This window comes from Oryctolagus cuniculus, chromosome 1, assembly GCF_051225735.1.
Source record: "Oryctolagus cuniculus isolate XC-2025 breed Fujian yellow rabbit chromosome 1, ASM5122573v1, whole genome shotgun sequence".
In the NCBI taxonomy this organism is placed as follows: Eukaryota; Metazoa; Chordata; class Mammalia; order Lagomorpha; family Leporidae; genus Oryctolagus; species Oryctolagus cuniculus.
This window is the reverse complement of record NC_142867.1, coordinates 118,896,634-118,914,083: the sequence shown is the minus strand read 5'-3', so window position 1 is coordinate 118,914,083 and position 17,450 is coordinate 118,896,634. Positions and strand designations below refer to the sequence as shown.

At 45.7% G+C, this 17,450-nt stretch overlaps 1 protein-coding gene across 3 annotated transcripts in view; it reads right to left on the bottom strand.

The window, feature by feature from the left end:
* The window catches only part of STT3A (STT3 oligosaccharyltransferase complex catalytic subunit A), a 31,625-nt gene extending 19,062 nt beyond the window's left edge, over positions 1-12,563 (bottom strand). The window contains exons 1-7 of one of the 3 annotated variants that reach the window (XM_008259704.5): positions 12,490-12,563; positions 11,856-12,038; positions 9,999-10,124; positions 8,550-8,610; positions 4,531-4,652; positions 2,642-2,787; positions 1,019-1,109 (exon numbers count right to left, since the gene is read on the bottom strand). In XM_008259704.5, the coding sequence (XP_008257926.1) occupies positions 1,019-1,109; positions 2,642-2,787; positions 4,531-4,652; positions 8,550-8,610; positions 9,999-10,086 (508 nt within the window). In that variant the 5' untranslated portion in view covers positions 10,087-10,124; positions 11,856-12,038; positions 12,490-12,563. The remainder of the gene's footprint in view (positions 1-1,018; positions 1,110-2,641; positions 2,788-4,530; positions 4,653-8,549; positions 8,611-9,998; positions 10,125-11,855; positions 12,039-12,489) is intronic. The other 2 variants (XM_051848207.3, XM_002708666.6) reach the window with 2 other exon arrangements.
* Between the last annotated feature and the right edge of the window lie 4,887 nt (positions 12,564-17,450).

The window sequence follows — 17,450 nt, the reverse complement described above, 5'->3', positions numbered from 1 at the left end:
CCGCCTCCACACCTTAACCCAAGTTGGTCCTTATACTGACTGTCCCTCTCATAAAAGAAGTCCAATTTCAGGGCCCAGTTAACCTGAACCACTTCCAAAAAGCCTCCCTTGATCCCCAAATCTGAATTAATCTCTCCTTGCACTACATTCCTGAAGTATTCTCTTCATATTTCTATCATTACACCTAGTACTTGCTACTTTTCGTTGAAGTTATTTTTATAGGTCCACTTTTATCTTCCTTAGTAATTATAAGCCAACAGTCTTATTCATTACCTATCTTTATAATACATAATACTATGTTCTCTCAGTAACATTCAATATATGTTGAATTTGAAAATAAGTTAATAAAAGTCATTATGGTTTTAAGGATACTTATTCCCCTTACCTAGAAAAATAAAGCAAGTGATTATAATGTTAGAACAATTAACTCTGAGTCCGGAGATAAATAAAAAGCCTCTAAGAAAATACCCATGGAGCCAGCGTTGTGGTGTAGCAGGTAAAGTCGCCGCCTGCAGTGCCAGCATCCCATATGGGTGCCGGTTCGAGTCCCAGCTACTCCACTTCTGAAGCAGCTCTCTGCTATGGCCTGGGAAAGCACTGGAAGATGACTCAAGTTCTTGGGTCCCTGTACCCACTTGGGAGACCCAGAAGAAGCTCCTGGCTCTTGACTTCGGATAGCCCTAGCTCTAGCTATTGCAGCCAACTGGGGAATGAACCAGTGGATGGCAGACCTCCCTCTCTCTCTCCCTCTCCCTCTCCCTCTCTGCCTCTCCTCTTTCTGTGTAACTGTGACTTTCAAATAGATTTTAAAAAAGAAAAAAAAGAAAAAAGAAATGCATCCAGCTGTCATTCCAGAAGGGATGAACTTGTCTGGGATCCCTTCCTGCCCATTTCTAATCTTCTCACCCAAATGCCATTTTTATTAATGCTGAGCAGCAGACCTGCATTCTACTTAACCTTATGAAGCTCTGTTGGACAATGAGCTGAACAAATCTCCTTCAGCATGTTAAAGTCTCACCTTCATTATCATAGGAGCCAGCCACAGATCGGGAGATATATCCAGGGACAACAGCTATCATGGCAGCAGCAAGCAGCCCAGCCCCTGCATCCTGCAAGAAAAGAAGGGTAATAAGACCTTCACACCACTCTACTCGGGATACAGAACTAGTCCATTCTGTTTATAATGGGTCCAGAAAACAGCCCAATAATTTTCAAGGTAGATGTGGGATGCTAGAAATGCTCACAGCACAAGCAAGCTACAAATTTCACAACCAATTCCCCATGACGGGAATTGGTTCACCAAGTCTGAAACGGAGTACACAGATGCTGAAGACAGATACACCATGAGAACTGTCAACCACCGATGCTGCCCCAGAACAGATTGACTTTCAGTACCTCCAGGCTTATCAGTCCTTACCCCTAACAGTATTTGTACATCACAGAAACATCAGTCATGCTTCTAAATGCCAAGTGAGGATAACCAAAAGAAGAATATTATTTGAGCTACAAAGTCAACAGAGTAGGTGATAATCTACCTAAAAGGAAGAAGCCAGGAGCTTAGATCATTATATTGGAATATCATCAGGGAACTTTTGAGCTCAGAAAAAAGGGCTGGCCTTGTAGCATCCCAAGTTAAGCCGCCACCTGAGATTCGAGCATCCCATATGGGTGCCAGTTCATGTCCCAGCTGCTCTACTTCTGATCCAGCTCCCTGTTAATGGCCTGGGAAAAGCAGAAGATGGCCCAACTGTTTGGGCCACTGCCACCCATATGAGACCCAGATTGAAGCTCCTGGATCCTGGCTTCGGCCTGGCCCAGCACTAGTCATTGGAGCCATCAGGGGAGTGAACCAACAGATGGAAGATCTCGCCTCTCTCTCTCATCTGGGGAGTGAACCAGCAGGTGGAAGATCTGGATCTCTCTATCTCTCCTTCTAATTCTAACTTTCAGAATAAGTAAATCTTAAAAAAAAAAAACGGGAGGTGGGGAGAAAAATATGTAACTCACACTCCAACACAACAAGAAATTGTCTGGGACAAGGGCAGCAAGGAGAAGGATGAACAGTTTTCCAAATTAAACTCAGATTTCCCAAGCCCTCCAACTAGTTTATCACCTCTCCGGTATCTCCCTGGCACCACAGCCAAAAACTAAGAATAGCATCCAGGGAGCAAGGGTCAGCAGTGCTGAAATCTGGAAAAAGACAGTCAGCATTATTGAACCTACTATAGAAGTCAAATGTTTTAAGAACTTTAAAACAAATGTTGGAAAAAAGTCAGCAATTAATTGCCAAGTGCTTATCTCTGGCAGATGAACTAACCACTTTGGAAAACTTCATGAAGTTATTTTTCCCTTCTTCCCTACACTTTGAGGACTGACATTTTGTTTATTTTTTTTCCCTTTATGTAGCAATTTACATTTGACTCTCAAACACTCTTTCATGAGGATACGCAGTTAATAATGACAAGAATCCATAAATCCTAGGGAGGGCTTGGAATGAACCCAAGTCATTCAGTCCAATAAAAGCTGTCATTAGCCTTGGTCTCCAGGCCCTTCGAAGGCTCGCAGTCCCACAACCCTCTAGCATCAACTGGAGAGGCTCAACAACATTCATTCCCAAGCTCCAGGCACCCAAAGCCTTCACCTTGAGCTCTTTGGTAAGGTGGTACGTGACGATGGTAGTGAAGGAGGAGAAGAGAGGGGCCAGGAACACACAGACATTCCGAATGTCAATGGTGATGTGGAAAAAGTGCAGCACATGGTAGATTGCAGCAGAGGTAATCATTAAGCCTGTAACAGGAAGAAACTGCATTAGGTTGTTCTAATAAGACAAAAACCTTAAGAGGAAAAGGGAAAATCAGAGTATCAATAAAGAAACCACCAGAAACACTACTATGGCAACTGTAGGATGCCTATGAATTTGTCTCCTAAATATTCAATCACAAGTCCAGATTGTAAACTCACCCATCTCTACTCTCCCACACTTATTCTATCTTTATAAGCTACACTTTTGAAACTCTGTAATCAGAATGAAATTACAAGTGTCACAAGAAGAATCGAATAAAAGTGAAAGATGTCGTACTATAGCATACAGATATAGTAGTACCCCCTTACCCACAAGGGATATGTTCCAATACTCTGCTGCAGTTGAATACGCTTTATTCCCATTAAAACCAGTGTGGAGACTTAACTCCACAATGGAGCACTGCTGGGAGGTAGGGCCTCACGGGAGGTGTCTAGGTCACAGTCTCTGCACATGCATGAAGACATCGATGGTTTTCTCACAGAAATGGGTTAGCTGTGGTGGAAATTCAGCCCTCTTTTTCCACTCTGCATGTGCCCACTTGCCCTGCTTTCTGTCCTAACTTAACAAAGCACAGGGCCCTCATCAGAAGCCAAGCAGATGCTAGTGCCCAATCTTTTTTTTTTTTTTTTAAGATTTATTTATTTATTTGAAAGTCAGAGTTACACAGAGAGAGAAGGAGAGGCAGAGTGAGAGAGAGGTCTTCCATCTGCTAGTTCACTCCCCAATTGGCTGCAACGGCTAGAGTTGTGCCGATCCGAAGCCAGGAGCCAGAAACGTCTTCTGGGTCTCCCACACGAGTGCAGGGGTCCAAGGACTTGGGCCATCTTCTACTGCTTTCCCAGGTCATAGCAGGGAGCTAGATCGGAAGTGGAGTAGTCGGGACTCGAACCGGTGCCCATATGGGATGGCAGCACTGCAGGCAGCAGCTTTACCCACTATGTCACAGCACAGGCCCTTAAACCTCTTTTTTAAAAATTGCCCAGTCTTGGGGGCGCTTGCATGGGTGCTGCAGCAGGTTAAGCCACTGCTTGCGAAGCCAGCATCCTATATCAGAGCACCAGTTCAAGTCCCGGCTGCTCCACTTGCAATCCAGCTCCTTGCTAATGTGCCTGGGAAGACAGCAGAAGAAGGCTCAAGAACTAGGGCATTTGCCACCCAAGTGGGAAACATGATTGGAGTTCCAAGCTAATGGCTTTGGCCTGGACCAGCCCCTAGCTGTTGCAGCCACTTGGAAAGTGAACCAGTGGATAGAAGATATCTTTTTCTCTCGCTCTCTCTTGCTCCTTCTTTCTCTCTGTAACTCTGCCTTTCAAATAAAGTAAATCTTTTAAAAAATGTGTCAAAAAACAAAATAATGACCCAGTCTTGAGAATCTACTACAATAGAAAATGGACTAAAACAGGCCCCCAGTGAATCCTTGAACATATGCCATAGTATTGAACCCTATAACCAAACATAACCGGAGGCAGCAGCTCAATGACTAACAGACAGGTGGTATAAACAGTGTGGATATGTCGGACAAAGGGCAGATTCACATCCCAAGCAAGACTGCAGGAGTTTTCATCATGCTACAGCACACTATTTATTCCTGGAATTTTTCATTTAGCATTTTTAGATCATGGATAACTGTACATAACTGAAACCAATGAATGCAAAACCGTGCAGAAAGGGCTATTGCTTTTGAGCTGCTCTTTGGCTTTTTGTTTTTTTAAATCCTAACCCCTCACCTGGGTATATTGTTCCTCCTATGATTCGTCCCAAAGGGTACCAGGCCCGGTCATCAAACCAGTTATGGAATTTATAAAACCCCTCCTCGGCCAGGAACCGGGTAGTCCGATAATTAAAGTACCTATAGTAAAAAAAAAAAAAAAAAAAAGGATGTTTCCTCCTCTTCATACTCAAACATTTATACTAATTTGCTCTGAATTTTGCTCCTCAGGCTACACCATTGAGGAATTTATCCCTATTCAAAGGAAAGTGAGTTTGATACCAAAAGTTGTGCCATGAAAATCACTTTACTTAAATTTCCTTATTTCTAGCTCCACACTTGCTTGAACTAAAATATTTCTTCCACCCTAAGAAAATGAGACCGCAGAATAACTTTACCACATAGAGTTCAAACACGATATTTTAGCAGGCTGGCATGTGAAGCCCTTGTGACCAGTCAGGGAATTCAAGCACCCAGAAAACAAGATGTGGGCACCAACACATGTTGGTTCTTTCTGAGTGACAGGAACATGCCAAAAATAACTTCTATACCACACACAAGGACACAATGATAACTTCAAGTGATGAGCATCTTTGAAAGATGTTGGTATAACACCATATGCAGGAAGCAAAAAAATTAACCCATGCCAAGAACACAAACTTCTTAATCAGAGTTTAAACTTGTAACAAGATCTACTCATGTTATTTAAAATAATTCCGAACGCTCTTGACATAGTACCATAAAAATAGAGATTACATTAAAAAATCTTAAATAAAATGCTTAAAGTTTTAAAAGTAAAGACAAAGTTCTTTAGGACCACGCTATATAATATTTCTCTTAAGTTATACTTGTAAAAAGAAGTAAGAAGGATGGGCTTTGTGGCACAGTGGGCTGGGGTGAGCTGTGTGGCACAGCGGGTTAAGCTACTGCTTGGGATGATTACATTCCACATCAGAGTATCAATTCAAGTGCCACTGTTCCACTATTGTTTTAGATTTATTTCTGTATTTGAAAGACAGAGTTACAAAGAGGGAGAGAGAAAAGGAGCGAGACATTCCATCTGATGGTTCACTCCACAAATGACCATAAGGGCCAGGGCTAGGCCAGACCAAAGCTAGAAGCCAAGAGTTTCTTCCAAGTCTCCCATGTGAGTGGCTGGGACCCAAGCACTTAGGCCATCTTCTGTTGCTTTCCCAGGAGCATCAGCAGGGAGCTGCATTGGAAGTGGAGCAGCCAGGACTCAAACCAGCATCCATATGGGATGCCAGTATTCTAAGAGGTAGTTTAACCTGCTATGCCACAATACCCGTCTCTCCATTGCTCCACTTCTGATTCAACTCTCTGGGAAGGAGCAGAGGATGGCTCATGTGCTTGGGTCCCTGTCACCCACATGGAAGACCAGGATGGAATTCCTGGCTCCTGGATTCAGTCTGGTCAAGCCCTGGCTGTTGTGGCCATTAGGGAAATGAACCAGAGAATAGATCACTTTCTTTCTTTCTCTCACTAGCTCTCTCCTTCTGTCACTCTTTCAAATAAATAAATAAATAAAACTTTAAAAATAAAAAGAAGGGGTTGGCATTGTGGCACACCACCATTTATGAAACTGGCATTCCATGGCTTTTGATTCTGACATGGAATGCCAGTTCGAGTGCTAGCTCCTCTGCTTCCCATCCAGCTCCTGCTAATGTACCTGGGAAGGCAGTGGAGGATGGACCTGCCACGTATGTGGGAGACCCACATGGACTCCCAGGCTCCTGGCTGTGGCCTGGCCATTATGGCCATGTCAGGAGTGAAGCAGCTGATGGAAAACTTCTCTGTCTCTGTCAGTATGCCTTTCAAATAAATACACTGGTGAATATTTTTTAAAAAGAAATTTTAAAAGAAATATGAAAAAAAAGAAAGGCAAGCAAAAATAAGTAAATAAATAATAGGGCCTCAAACTAACTTAGTTTAATTACTACAGATAATCATGACTATCCATTCTCCTGTCATTGTCCCTGGTCATTCAGGTTTTAATAGCTGAAGTATAGGGGGACCAGCGCTGTGGCGCAGCAGGTTAAAGCCCTCGCCTGAAGTGCTGGCATCCGTCATGGGCACAGGTTCTAGTCTCGGCTGCTCCTCTTCTGATCCAGCTCTCTGCTATGAAAGCAGCAGAAGATGGCCCAAGTGCCTGGGCTCCCGCACCCACGTGGGAGACCTGGAAGAAGCTCTTAGCTCCTGGCTTCGGCTCGGCACAGCTCTGGCTGTTGTGGCCATCTGGGGAGTGAACCAGCAGATGGAAGACCCCTCTCTGTGTCTCTACCTCTCTCTGTAACTCTTTCAAATAAATAAAATAAATCATTAAAAAAAAAAAAACAGCTGAAGTATAAGCAGCAGATAGCAGAAATCTCTGTCCTTCTGTTTGTCACTGATGACTGTTATTTTTATAACTGTCAAGAGAGACAGAAGGGAAGAGAACAGTCAACATGTGACAGAACTTAAGTGACAGGGTTAAGTGTGTCCTTAATCCACTAGCAGGCAGCAGAAGAAGCATAAGTTAATGGAAATATGTCTGGACTAGGGTCACTCTGTGGGCCTCAGTTTCCTTCTCTACAAAACATGTTTCAAATCCCATACTTTCATGGTCCCTTCCAGCTCTGACTACAGAACAGATACTTGTTTCCCCTGACAGTCTCACCTCAATATTTGCTCTTCCAAGGGCCCACGTGCCAGCATCCCATGTGGGTGTCAATTCAAGTCCCAGCCACTCCACTTCTAATCCAGCTCCCTGTTAAAGTGCCACCAGGAAGGCAGTAGAGGATGGCCCAAGTACTCGCGCTCTTGCACCCACATGGGAGGCCCCGATGAAGTTCCTTGCTCCTGGCTTTGGCCTGGCCCAGTTTCAGCCATTGCAAATGAGTGTAGGCATTAAACTTTAGAATCAATGTTCCACAAGTTGAACAGGAATTCAAAAATTTATTATTCTGGCTCTACAAATTTTTATGAGTCTTTACTTGAAGGAAAGTAACTCGGTGACTCCAGTCTCTAGAATCAAATGAAACTCTATTCAAATCTTAGCTCCTGCACTTACTAACATGTGTAACTCTGGACAGCTGCCTCTCTCAGCACAAGTCTCCTCATTTGTGAAAACTAGATAATAATACCTCCATCTCACGGGTTATTGTGATTTGGAGAAATCCATGAAACAGTGTTTCCAACAAAATGAATAATTAGTAATATGTTAGTTACTGCTATCACTAAGGGCTTTCGCCTATTCATCTATCTAAAAAAATCCCTAATCAAACATGGCTTTAAATTTTCTTCAATACCTTAGAATTTAACCAAAAAACCAATTTCTATCAAATAAATTGCTAAACAGTTCGTGATTTGTAATTCTCTTTTGAGCCTTAAGTTCACACCTGGCCCCTTTTCCTAAATTTGCTATTGAGCAAACTAAGAAGCCAGACTTCCCTTCGCATAGCTGGCTGGCGCCGCAGCTCACTAGGCTAATCCTCCGCCTGCGGCGCCAGTACCCTGGATTCTAGTCCCGGTTGCTCCTCTTCCAGTCCAGCTCTCTGCTGTGGCCCAGGAAGGCAGTGGAGGATGACCCAAGTGCTTGGGCCCTGTACCCGCATGGGAGACCAGGAGGAAGCACCTGGCTCCTGGCTTCAGATTGGCGCAGCGCGCTGGCCGCAGTGGCCATTTGCGGGGGTGAACCAATGGAACAAAGACCTTTCTCTCTGTCTCTCTCACTGTCTAACTCTGCCTGTCAAAAAAATGAATAAAAATAAAAGATAGTTCAGCACAGCCAGGTCTTGAGTGATACACAGGCACACCAGCTATACTGCCCACATTTTTTGAACTTAACACTCACTGGTCAGTTTCAATAGAATGGTGCAAAAGGATAATTGTCTCCTTTGGAAAACTTAAATATCTTTTCCCTGTAAACATACTGAAAGCATATTCTCATCATTGAGAACTGACTGGAACTTAAATCTGAAATCTGTATACCAGAATTCCTCCAAAAGCAAATTACACCAGATCAAGCAGAGTACTCACGGATCAAATTCATGGATAACACTTTCAAATCTCAGGACAGCAAAGAGACGAGTGGAGAAAGCTGCAAAAACCAGAGAATTAATATTTTCATGGGAATGTGCCATGAAAGATCAATTGTAGATAGACAGTATTACTGAGAAAATAGCATTATTCAGCACAGAGGTCATAGCAAATATAAAAGAATACTTGAATAAAGTCTTTACCTCTCTCCACGTACAATAAACAAAGAAGTTTGTCTTCCTCTGACAATGGCATCTATATTTTCCACTAAGGTGGGAGCCACTTAACTACTTACTATACAAACCCTCTTAACAATTACATTCACCTATCAACACCAAATTCAACATACGTGGTCATCTTTTATAAATGTTGACTCCTTCCTCACACACAATTAACTTTAACCTTGGAGCAAACCAAAAGATATGGCATGCTAGACAACACTTTTGACTAATGAAGAGCTGGAAAAATCTAAAAAACAGAGAAAGTAGTCAAGGATCTTTCAAAAATACTAATGCCGAGGTTCAAGCCTGTGCTCAGTTCTGACTCTAGTTTATTACTAATGCACACCCTGGGAGGCAGCAAGTGATGATGGCTCAAATACCTGGATCCCAGGGCTGCCATTGTGGCACACTGGGTTAAGCTGCCACTTGCAACAGCATCCCATATGAGCACTGGTTCAAGTACTAGCTGCTCCACTTGCGATCCAGCTCCCTCCTAATGCACCTGGGAAGGCAGTGGAAGGCCCACCTGCACAGGAGACCTGGATGGAATTCCGTGTTCTTGCCTTTGGCCTGGCCATTTGGGAAGTGAACCAGCAGATGGAAGATCTCCCTCTCCCTCTCTTTGCAATTCTGTCTTTTCAATAAATAAATCCTTAAAAAAATTCTCTGTTGAAAAATAATAGGTGCCAATGCTGTGGAGTAGTGGGGATTGCTGCCACCTGCAGGGCCACATCCCTCATGGGTGCTGGTTTGAGTCCTGGCTGCTCCACTTCCAAGCCAGCTCTCTGCTATGGCCTTGGAAAGCAGTAGAAATGGCTTCAAGTGCTTGGGCCCCTGCTTCCACATGGGAGACCCAGAAGAAGCGCCTGGCTCTATGGCCATCTGGGGAGTGAACCAGTGGATGGAAGACCTTTCTCTCTCTCTACCTCTGCCTCTCTGTAACTCTGCCTTTCAAATAAATAAATGAATAAAATAAAAAATAATAATTTAGAGTCTCCGTCACCCACATAGGAGACCTGGACTGAGTTCTCAGTTCTGGTTTCGGCCTGGCCTACCCCTGGCTATTTCAGGCACCTGGGGAATGAACCAGTGCATGGGTTATCTCTGTGTGTTTCTCTCTTGTTCTATCTTTATTTCAAATAAGATAAAAATAATTTTAAAAAACAAGGTATATTAAGATTTTCTCCATTATATCCCTAAAGAAAGAAAGGACCACGTGCACACTCACATAACACAGCAGCCATTGACAGAATGAGAAGCTTCAGAAGTGTGTCCTGCTTCTCATAGGACAACCGCAAAAATCCAAGCTTAGTCATCTTGACATCAATGGTGGCCACAGACGACACTCAAACAGCTAAAATGGAAAAGTCAAGACCACAGTATATTGATCACCTTCAATTCACTTAATTAACATTCATGGTTTATGATGAAAGAAAACCATACAGATGAGCTACTAAAACACCAGAGAGGGTCAGAACTAATACTAAGACCCAAGTGATGCCTCAAGTATGACCTCCTTGCAAGGAAGTAGACACAAGCCAGATCTATGCGTCAAGACTAAAATAAAGTGATCAGAGTAAAGCACCCATAATTAAATTATTCACTGCCTCCCAGCTAACAAGTACCTCAGCACAACTGGCAAGCATACTGTACAAAAAGAGTAAAGCAGAAACAGAAACACAAAAAAGAGAGTGGAGGGGAAAGATGTAAAAATTAAAAAGAAAAGCTGGAAATGAAGGTAAAAAAATAATGAAATGGAGAGAGCCTTCTGGAAAAGGCAGGACGATATGAAAAAAAGCAAGGAATGAGCGTTGAGTACAGAAGTGAAAGTAGAAAGGGGAAAAATAGAAGTCACGACTGAATCAGCGCAATTTTCAGCCCTAAATTGAAGCTTCAATTAACTGGCTCCAAGAGTTTCTGTTCCAATCCCAGTGGGGCTGTAGGGTAGAGAAAGCAGCATGCCTGATCACTAACAAGGTACAATCATACACTCAAGAAAGGGAGGGGGCAATACGCACAATCACTGTACTTTCAACTCCCAACATCACACTGTATCTACCGCTCAGGTCTACACTCCCTTCAGGTGATGCTTCAAAGCATCCCTGTAACTAAGTCAGAGTCCATGACACAAAGATAGTTCCTGGCACCAGATCTGGAGGGAAAAGAAAATAAACTTTTCTTACTGAAGCAGAAAAAGGTCAGAGAGGAAAAAAAATTATAACTTAAAACCAAACATTGGGCTGGCGCTGTGGCGTAGCAGGCAAAGCCACCACCTGCAGTGCCAGCATCCCATACGAGTGCCAGTTCAAGTCCTGGCTGCTCCACTCCTGATCCAGCTCTCTTCTGTGGCCTGGGAAAGCAGTGGCTCAAGTGCTTGGGCCCCTGTATCCACGTGGGAGACCTGTAAGAAGCTCCTGGCTTCAGATCGGTGCAGCTCCAGCCATTGCAGCCAATTGAGGAGTGAACCAGCGGATGGAAGGCCTCTCTCTCTGCCTCTGCCTCTGCCTCTCTGAAACTCTGCCTTTCAAATAAATAAACAAATACTTAAAAAATATTGAGGCAGGTAGTCTGCAAGATAGGTCAGAATAGTAATCATGTGATGGACAAAAATTATTTTTATAGCATGTTTACTGGAGAAGTTAGCTACTTCTGTATAAGACAGTACCACCTTCTTAAACTGTAAGTCCATCAAGGCCCAGTGATAAACTAATAACAAAGAATACATAACACAGTTCTAGACTATGATGGAAATACAGGAACTGTATTCTCCCTGATCTTTTCCCCACTGCTACTGGAGAAGAGGAAAAAATAACGCTGGACTCGGTCAAGGGCATGAAGAACCACATATTCCTGTGCCCTGCAGTGAGAAGTTAAGCATCTTTTCCATAATTAACCATCCCTGAAGAGCAATTTTAGATAGGTGCGTGTTTAATTAAAATCCCAAAGGAAAATCTTGAAATCAAAAATGCAGATCTAACTACAGGAAGTCAACAACCCGTCCCTACCTCTCGGACTTGGGACTGTTTTCTGAAATGCCTGGAATAGAAGCAAATTTAACGCCGCTAAACTGATACAGACCACATACCTGGAAGGTAAGAGTTAAGTGTAGGCCTTCTACCTTTAAGCTGAGTGAGGAAGCTGGTCATTTAAGGCAGGACCGTAAGCCAGTTTCCAGCGTGTGCTCTCTGGTCAATTGCACACTCCACCAAGGCAAATAAGGGCAAAGGCACTCGGAGACTGTTGGGATCCACTCTTCCTCTGCTGGGCCCTGCAGGTTGTGACACCTGTCTGTCTAACTCCCACCAGCCCCGCTGCCCTACACACGGTCCCACACCCCCTCGCACCCCTCCACTCGCCGTCCGTCTGGTTTCTCCTGCGGGTCCCACCTCCCTCTCCCTCCCACCCTCACAGAACCAAACACCTCTGCCACCACCCACCCAGCACCACCACCTGGGCATCCTACGCACCCTCCCCCCACGAGCAGCCCAGGATCCGGTCTTTCCCACCTCCTCCTGACCTAAGCAGAATCCCTCCCCAGACCCCTCGCACCCTACCATTCCGGGATTCCGCACACCACACCCCACGCCCCCTCTACAAGGCCCTATGCCCTCCTCCCCTCCCCCTTTCAGAGCCCTGCCTCCTGCAGTTCGTTCAGCTCCACCAACGCCCTATACAGTTCCTGACATTCATGCTCAAGTTATATCCTATGGCCTGCTCACCTGCCCAGCGGTCCTCAGCAATCCGCTCAGCTCTTTTCTGCCATCCGTTCAGCGGCGCACCCAACCCTGGCAACAGCCGGCCCGCCTCCCGGAACGCACTCCATTGGCTGGCTTCGAACCAATACGACAACTCCGGAGAGCTATAGGGTTGTGGCCCTGTCTGTCCAGGGGAGAAGGGCGGACCCCACCGCTCTACCGCTTTTTAATTGGTCAACATAAATGTCAATTCGCCGTCTGGAGGCGGGACTGTGTGCTCCCGCCGAGCTGTCATAGGCCCGCGCGAGGAAGCGAAGAGCGCGGAAAGAACGTGCTCTGAACAGTTTGGTTGACGGTCGAGAAGTGACGTGTCGGTCTGCGGTCCGGAAAGGAGCTGCGGTGGGAAGGTGTGGCGAGGTTACCCCAGTCATGTGATCAGAAGCGGAAATACGCTAAAGAGCGGGCCGAAACTACAGATCTCAAAGGCGGGATTGTGAAGCTGCCGTTCTGATTTGAGGAATTTTTTCTTTGGTAGAGGTAAAAACTGACCGTTACCTAATAAAAGGTTAAAGGAGAGGAAGGAAGAGGAAGGAATACTACTTTTCTACCTGTTCGCAGTGAAAACTCACACGCCGCCCGCCGAGTCCGCATCGCCCATCTTGTGCGGGGTCTGTTGTCTCTGCTCGGGAACTGCCCCAGCGAGGCCTTCCCCTTTCCTCGGCACCCTGGCTCTGAGAGCGAGTACCCAGGCCTACAGGGTGGGCTGCGGTTCCGCGGGGGCTCTCCGCCGCCGCAGAGGGGCAGCGTTCTCCCAGAGGCGGGTAGCCCCGCCATCGGCTCCCCTCTTTGGAAGGTGCCTGCCAGAGAGAGCTGCATTGCCCACCGAGCCTGGGCCCTCAGGAGGCCCTGGTGCGGCCAGTGGAGGGTCCCATCATCAAGGACTCCTGCACTTCTCCCCAAAGGAAAGGGGTGCATCGACTGCCCTCCCAAACCAGCCAAGTGGTTGAAGGCGCATTCTATAAATCGGTGCTCCAGATAAGCGTGTAGTGTTTACAAAGTTCACGGGGCAAGGCTTATCCCCCGGAGCTTATGATACAGTACATCTCCTTTTTTGTGTGCAATGTAGTTTTACCTAACCTGAGTCTGAAGGAATTACAGACCTTCAAGTAAGTCCTTCTTCAAAACAAAGTGCCTTAAAAAAAACATTATTTGTTTGAAAGGCAGAGTGACAGTGAGGGAGAGAGAAATTTTCCATCGTCTGGTTCACTGCCCAGAGAGCCATAAGGCTGAACCGGGAACCAGGAGCTCCATCCGGGTCTCCCGTATGGTTGGCGCAGGCCCAAGTATTAACAGAGGACAGCTGATCAGAGGTCGTTGCGTGCGCATGAACTTAATTTCAGATGTGAGACAGAGTAGCAATGAGCACAATAACTAAGTTCAGTGAAAAGAATGCACCTGACAGACCAGGTGGGCATCTCAGTAAAGAACCAAGACTTCAGACTGGAGTTTTTATCGATACAGGTATGGGCCCACTGTTTCTCATTCCCCCTCCCTCTTCTGGAATATTGGTGGGTGGAGGGCTTCCTGGGCATGGTGATTTGTGAAAATCCCCCTAGGGCTTTATCATGTATGTATTGGACCTAATAGCCTTCCTGGCACAGGGCAGCAGCTGATTCCTCTAAACTCTCCCTGGGAAAGGTTTGGGAACCACCTAACAAGGTTATCCAACAACAACAAAAATATTTTTTTTCTTAAGATTTATTCCTTTCGTGGGGGAGGGGGGACACTGTGGTGCAGCAGGTTAAAGCCCTGGCCTGAAGCGCTGGCATCCCATATGGGCACCGGTTCTAGTCCCGGCTGCTCCTCTTCCAACCCAGCTCTCTGCTGTGACCTGGGAAAACAGTAGAAGATGGCCCAAGTCCTTGGGCCCCTGCACTCACGTTGGGAGACCCAGAAGAGACTCCTAGCTTCTGGCTTCGGATCAGCATAGCTCCAGCCATTACAGCCATCTGGGGAGTGAACCAGCAGATGGAAGACCTCTCTCTCTATCTCTGTACCTGTTTTTCAAATAAATAAATCTTTAAATAAAAGATTTATTTCTTTCAAAGGCAGAGTGACGGAGAAAATTTCCATCTGCTGGTTCACTCCCCAAATGGTTCCAACAGCCAGAGCGGGGTGGCAGGGGCCCAAGCACTTGGACCATCTTCCATTGCTTTCCCAGGCACATTGGCATTAGCAGAGAGCTGGATGATAAGCAAAGCAACCAGGATGTGAACTGGTGCTCTGATATGGGGCGCCAATGTTGCAAGTGGCAGCTTAACCTGCTCTGCCACAACCCTGGTCTCTTGAACAAGTTTCTTATTAAGTTTCCAAGTGATAAAATTAAGTCAACATTTTCAGAAGTCAAAGTTTATAAGCCTATTTTTTCAGATTGGTCTTTGACACCACTGCATAGGGAGCAGACATATGTCTAAATGAAATCAAGATCAGGAAAACAAGGTCAGAGAACGGCTGGAGCTGTGCAGACCCAAAGCCAGGAGCCAGGAGCTTCTTCCAGGTCTCCCATGTGGGCGCAGGGGCCCAAGGACTTGGAACATCCTCCACTGCTTACCCAGGCCACAGCAGAGAGCCAGATCGGAAGAGGAGCAGCCTCGGGACTAGAACCGGCACCCACATGAGGTGCCAGCGCTTCAGGCCAGGGCGTTAACGCGCTGTGCCACAGCGCTGGCCCCACTGAACTATCTTCTTTGGCTTTCTCAGGCCATAGCAGAGATGGATTGGAAGTAGAGCAGCTGGGACTTGAACTGGCACCCAAATGGGATGCTGGCACTGCAGACGGCTCGCTATGCCAGTGTTGACTCTGATACTCCACTTTTTTTTAAGATTTATTTATTTATTTTGAAAATCAGAGTTAAACAGAGAGGCCTTCCATCCAATGGTTCACTCCCCAATTGACCACAATGACCACAGCTGCGCCAATCTGAAGCCAGGAGCTTCCTTCAGGTTTCCCACACAGCTGCAGGAACCCAAGGGCTTGGGCCATCTTCTACTGCTTTTCTAGGCCATAGCAGAGAGCTGCATCGGAAGTGGAGCAGCCGGGTCTTGAATCGATGCCCATATGGGATGCTGGCACTGCAGGCGGCAACTTTACCCACTACACCACAGTAATGTGCCAGTGAAGGCAGTGGGTCATGACCAAGTACACGGGTCCCTGACACCCACATGGGAGGCTCAGATGAAACTCCTGGTTCCTTGGTTTAGTCTGACCCAGTCCTAGCTGTTACATTTGGGACAGTGAACCAACAGATGGAAGATCTCTCTCTTGAGACGTCACTCTGCCTCTTGAATCTTTTTTTAAATGAATTATTTATCAAATGATCAACTGGTCACTGTTTTCCATAGATCTCAAAGCACTACAAAACATTTAGATTTGAAATCAGAGAATTACTAAGGATGCGACTATGATCGTATAGTGTAATCTCTCCTTCTCCAAATTACAGTGTTTTATTCACTTCTGAGATCTAAGGAAAAATACTATTTGATCATGTAATTTATTTTTTTTAATTTATTTTTTTTTGAATGTCAAAGTTACAAAGAGGGAGAGACAGAGAAATCTTTCATCAGCTTGTTCACTCCTCAGATGGTTAAAACAGCCAGGGTTGGGCCAGGTCAAAGTCAAGAGCTTCATCCAAGTATCCCACATAGGTGGCAGGGACCCAAGTGCTTGGGCCATCTTCCACTGCTTTTCCCAGGCCACTAGCAGAGTTAGATTGGAAGTGGAGCACTGGGGTATGAACTGGTGTCCGTATGGGATGCTGGCGTTGCAGGCGGCAGCTTTACTCGCTACACACCAGCCCTGATCACATAATTCTTAAAATGTTAATTTGTTTGTCTCCTTCACTGGACTCTTAGTCAAGAGGCCAGTATTTACCTTTCTTGTACACCCTTGAGTTACTACCGCCTTGCACATACTCTACTACTTGTTACCCTAATAACTGTTTCTATGAACTCACTTTAAATCTGTCCTACATATTTCATTCATGTATGGCTGCCATTGTTTCCAAGGTGTAAGTTACATATACCCCCTGAAGTCATCTTCATTTTAATTTTCTTTTTTTTTTTTTTTTTTTTTTTGACAGGCAGAGTTAGTGAGAGAGACAAAGGTCTTCCTTCCGTTGGTTCACTCCCCAAATGGCCGCTACAGCTGGCACTGCACCGATCCGAAGCCAGGAGCCAGGTGCTTCCTCCTGGTCTCCCAAGTGGGTGCAGGGGCCTAAGGACCTGGGCCACCCTCCACTGCCCTCCCGGGGCACAGCAGAGAGCTGGACTGGAAGAGGAGCAACCGGGACAGAATCCGGCACCCCAACTGGGACTAGAACCCGGGGTGGTGGCGCTGCAGGTGGAGGATTAGCCTAGTGAGCCGCAGCGCCAGCCATTTTAATTTCTATATGTGGGTCATACACCATAGGAAGACTACATTAATGAGGGGTGAGATGATGGTAAACTAAGAACCTCACTAGGGTTGAACTGATCACCTTTGCCAGAGCAACCTCCATGATGGCGGTGAACACGAGCACAAAAGCTGAATGTACCACTGCTATCATTAGAAAATACCAGTGGGAAGAAAATGAATAAACAAGTGAACACATCATAGTTGCCCTTTTTTTCTCACAGATGTTATCCTTTTAAGGTGGTTTATAAACCTCTGAGCATTAGTTTCCCTCTTCTGGACTTGTCAATACCTCTTAAAACCATAGCACCTTTATTAAGAGTAGAGCAATGGGGCCGGTGCTGTGGCATACTGGGCAAAGCCGCCACCTGCAATGCCAGCATCCCATAAGGGTGCCGGTTCGAGTCCTGGCTACTCTGCTTCCAATCCAGCTGTCTGCTATGGTCTTGGAAAGCAGTAAAAGATGGCCCAAATCTTTGAGCCCCTGCACCTGCTTGGAAGACCTGGAAGAAGTTTTTGGCGCCTGGCTTCAGAT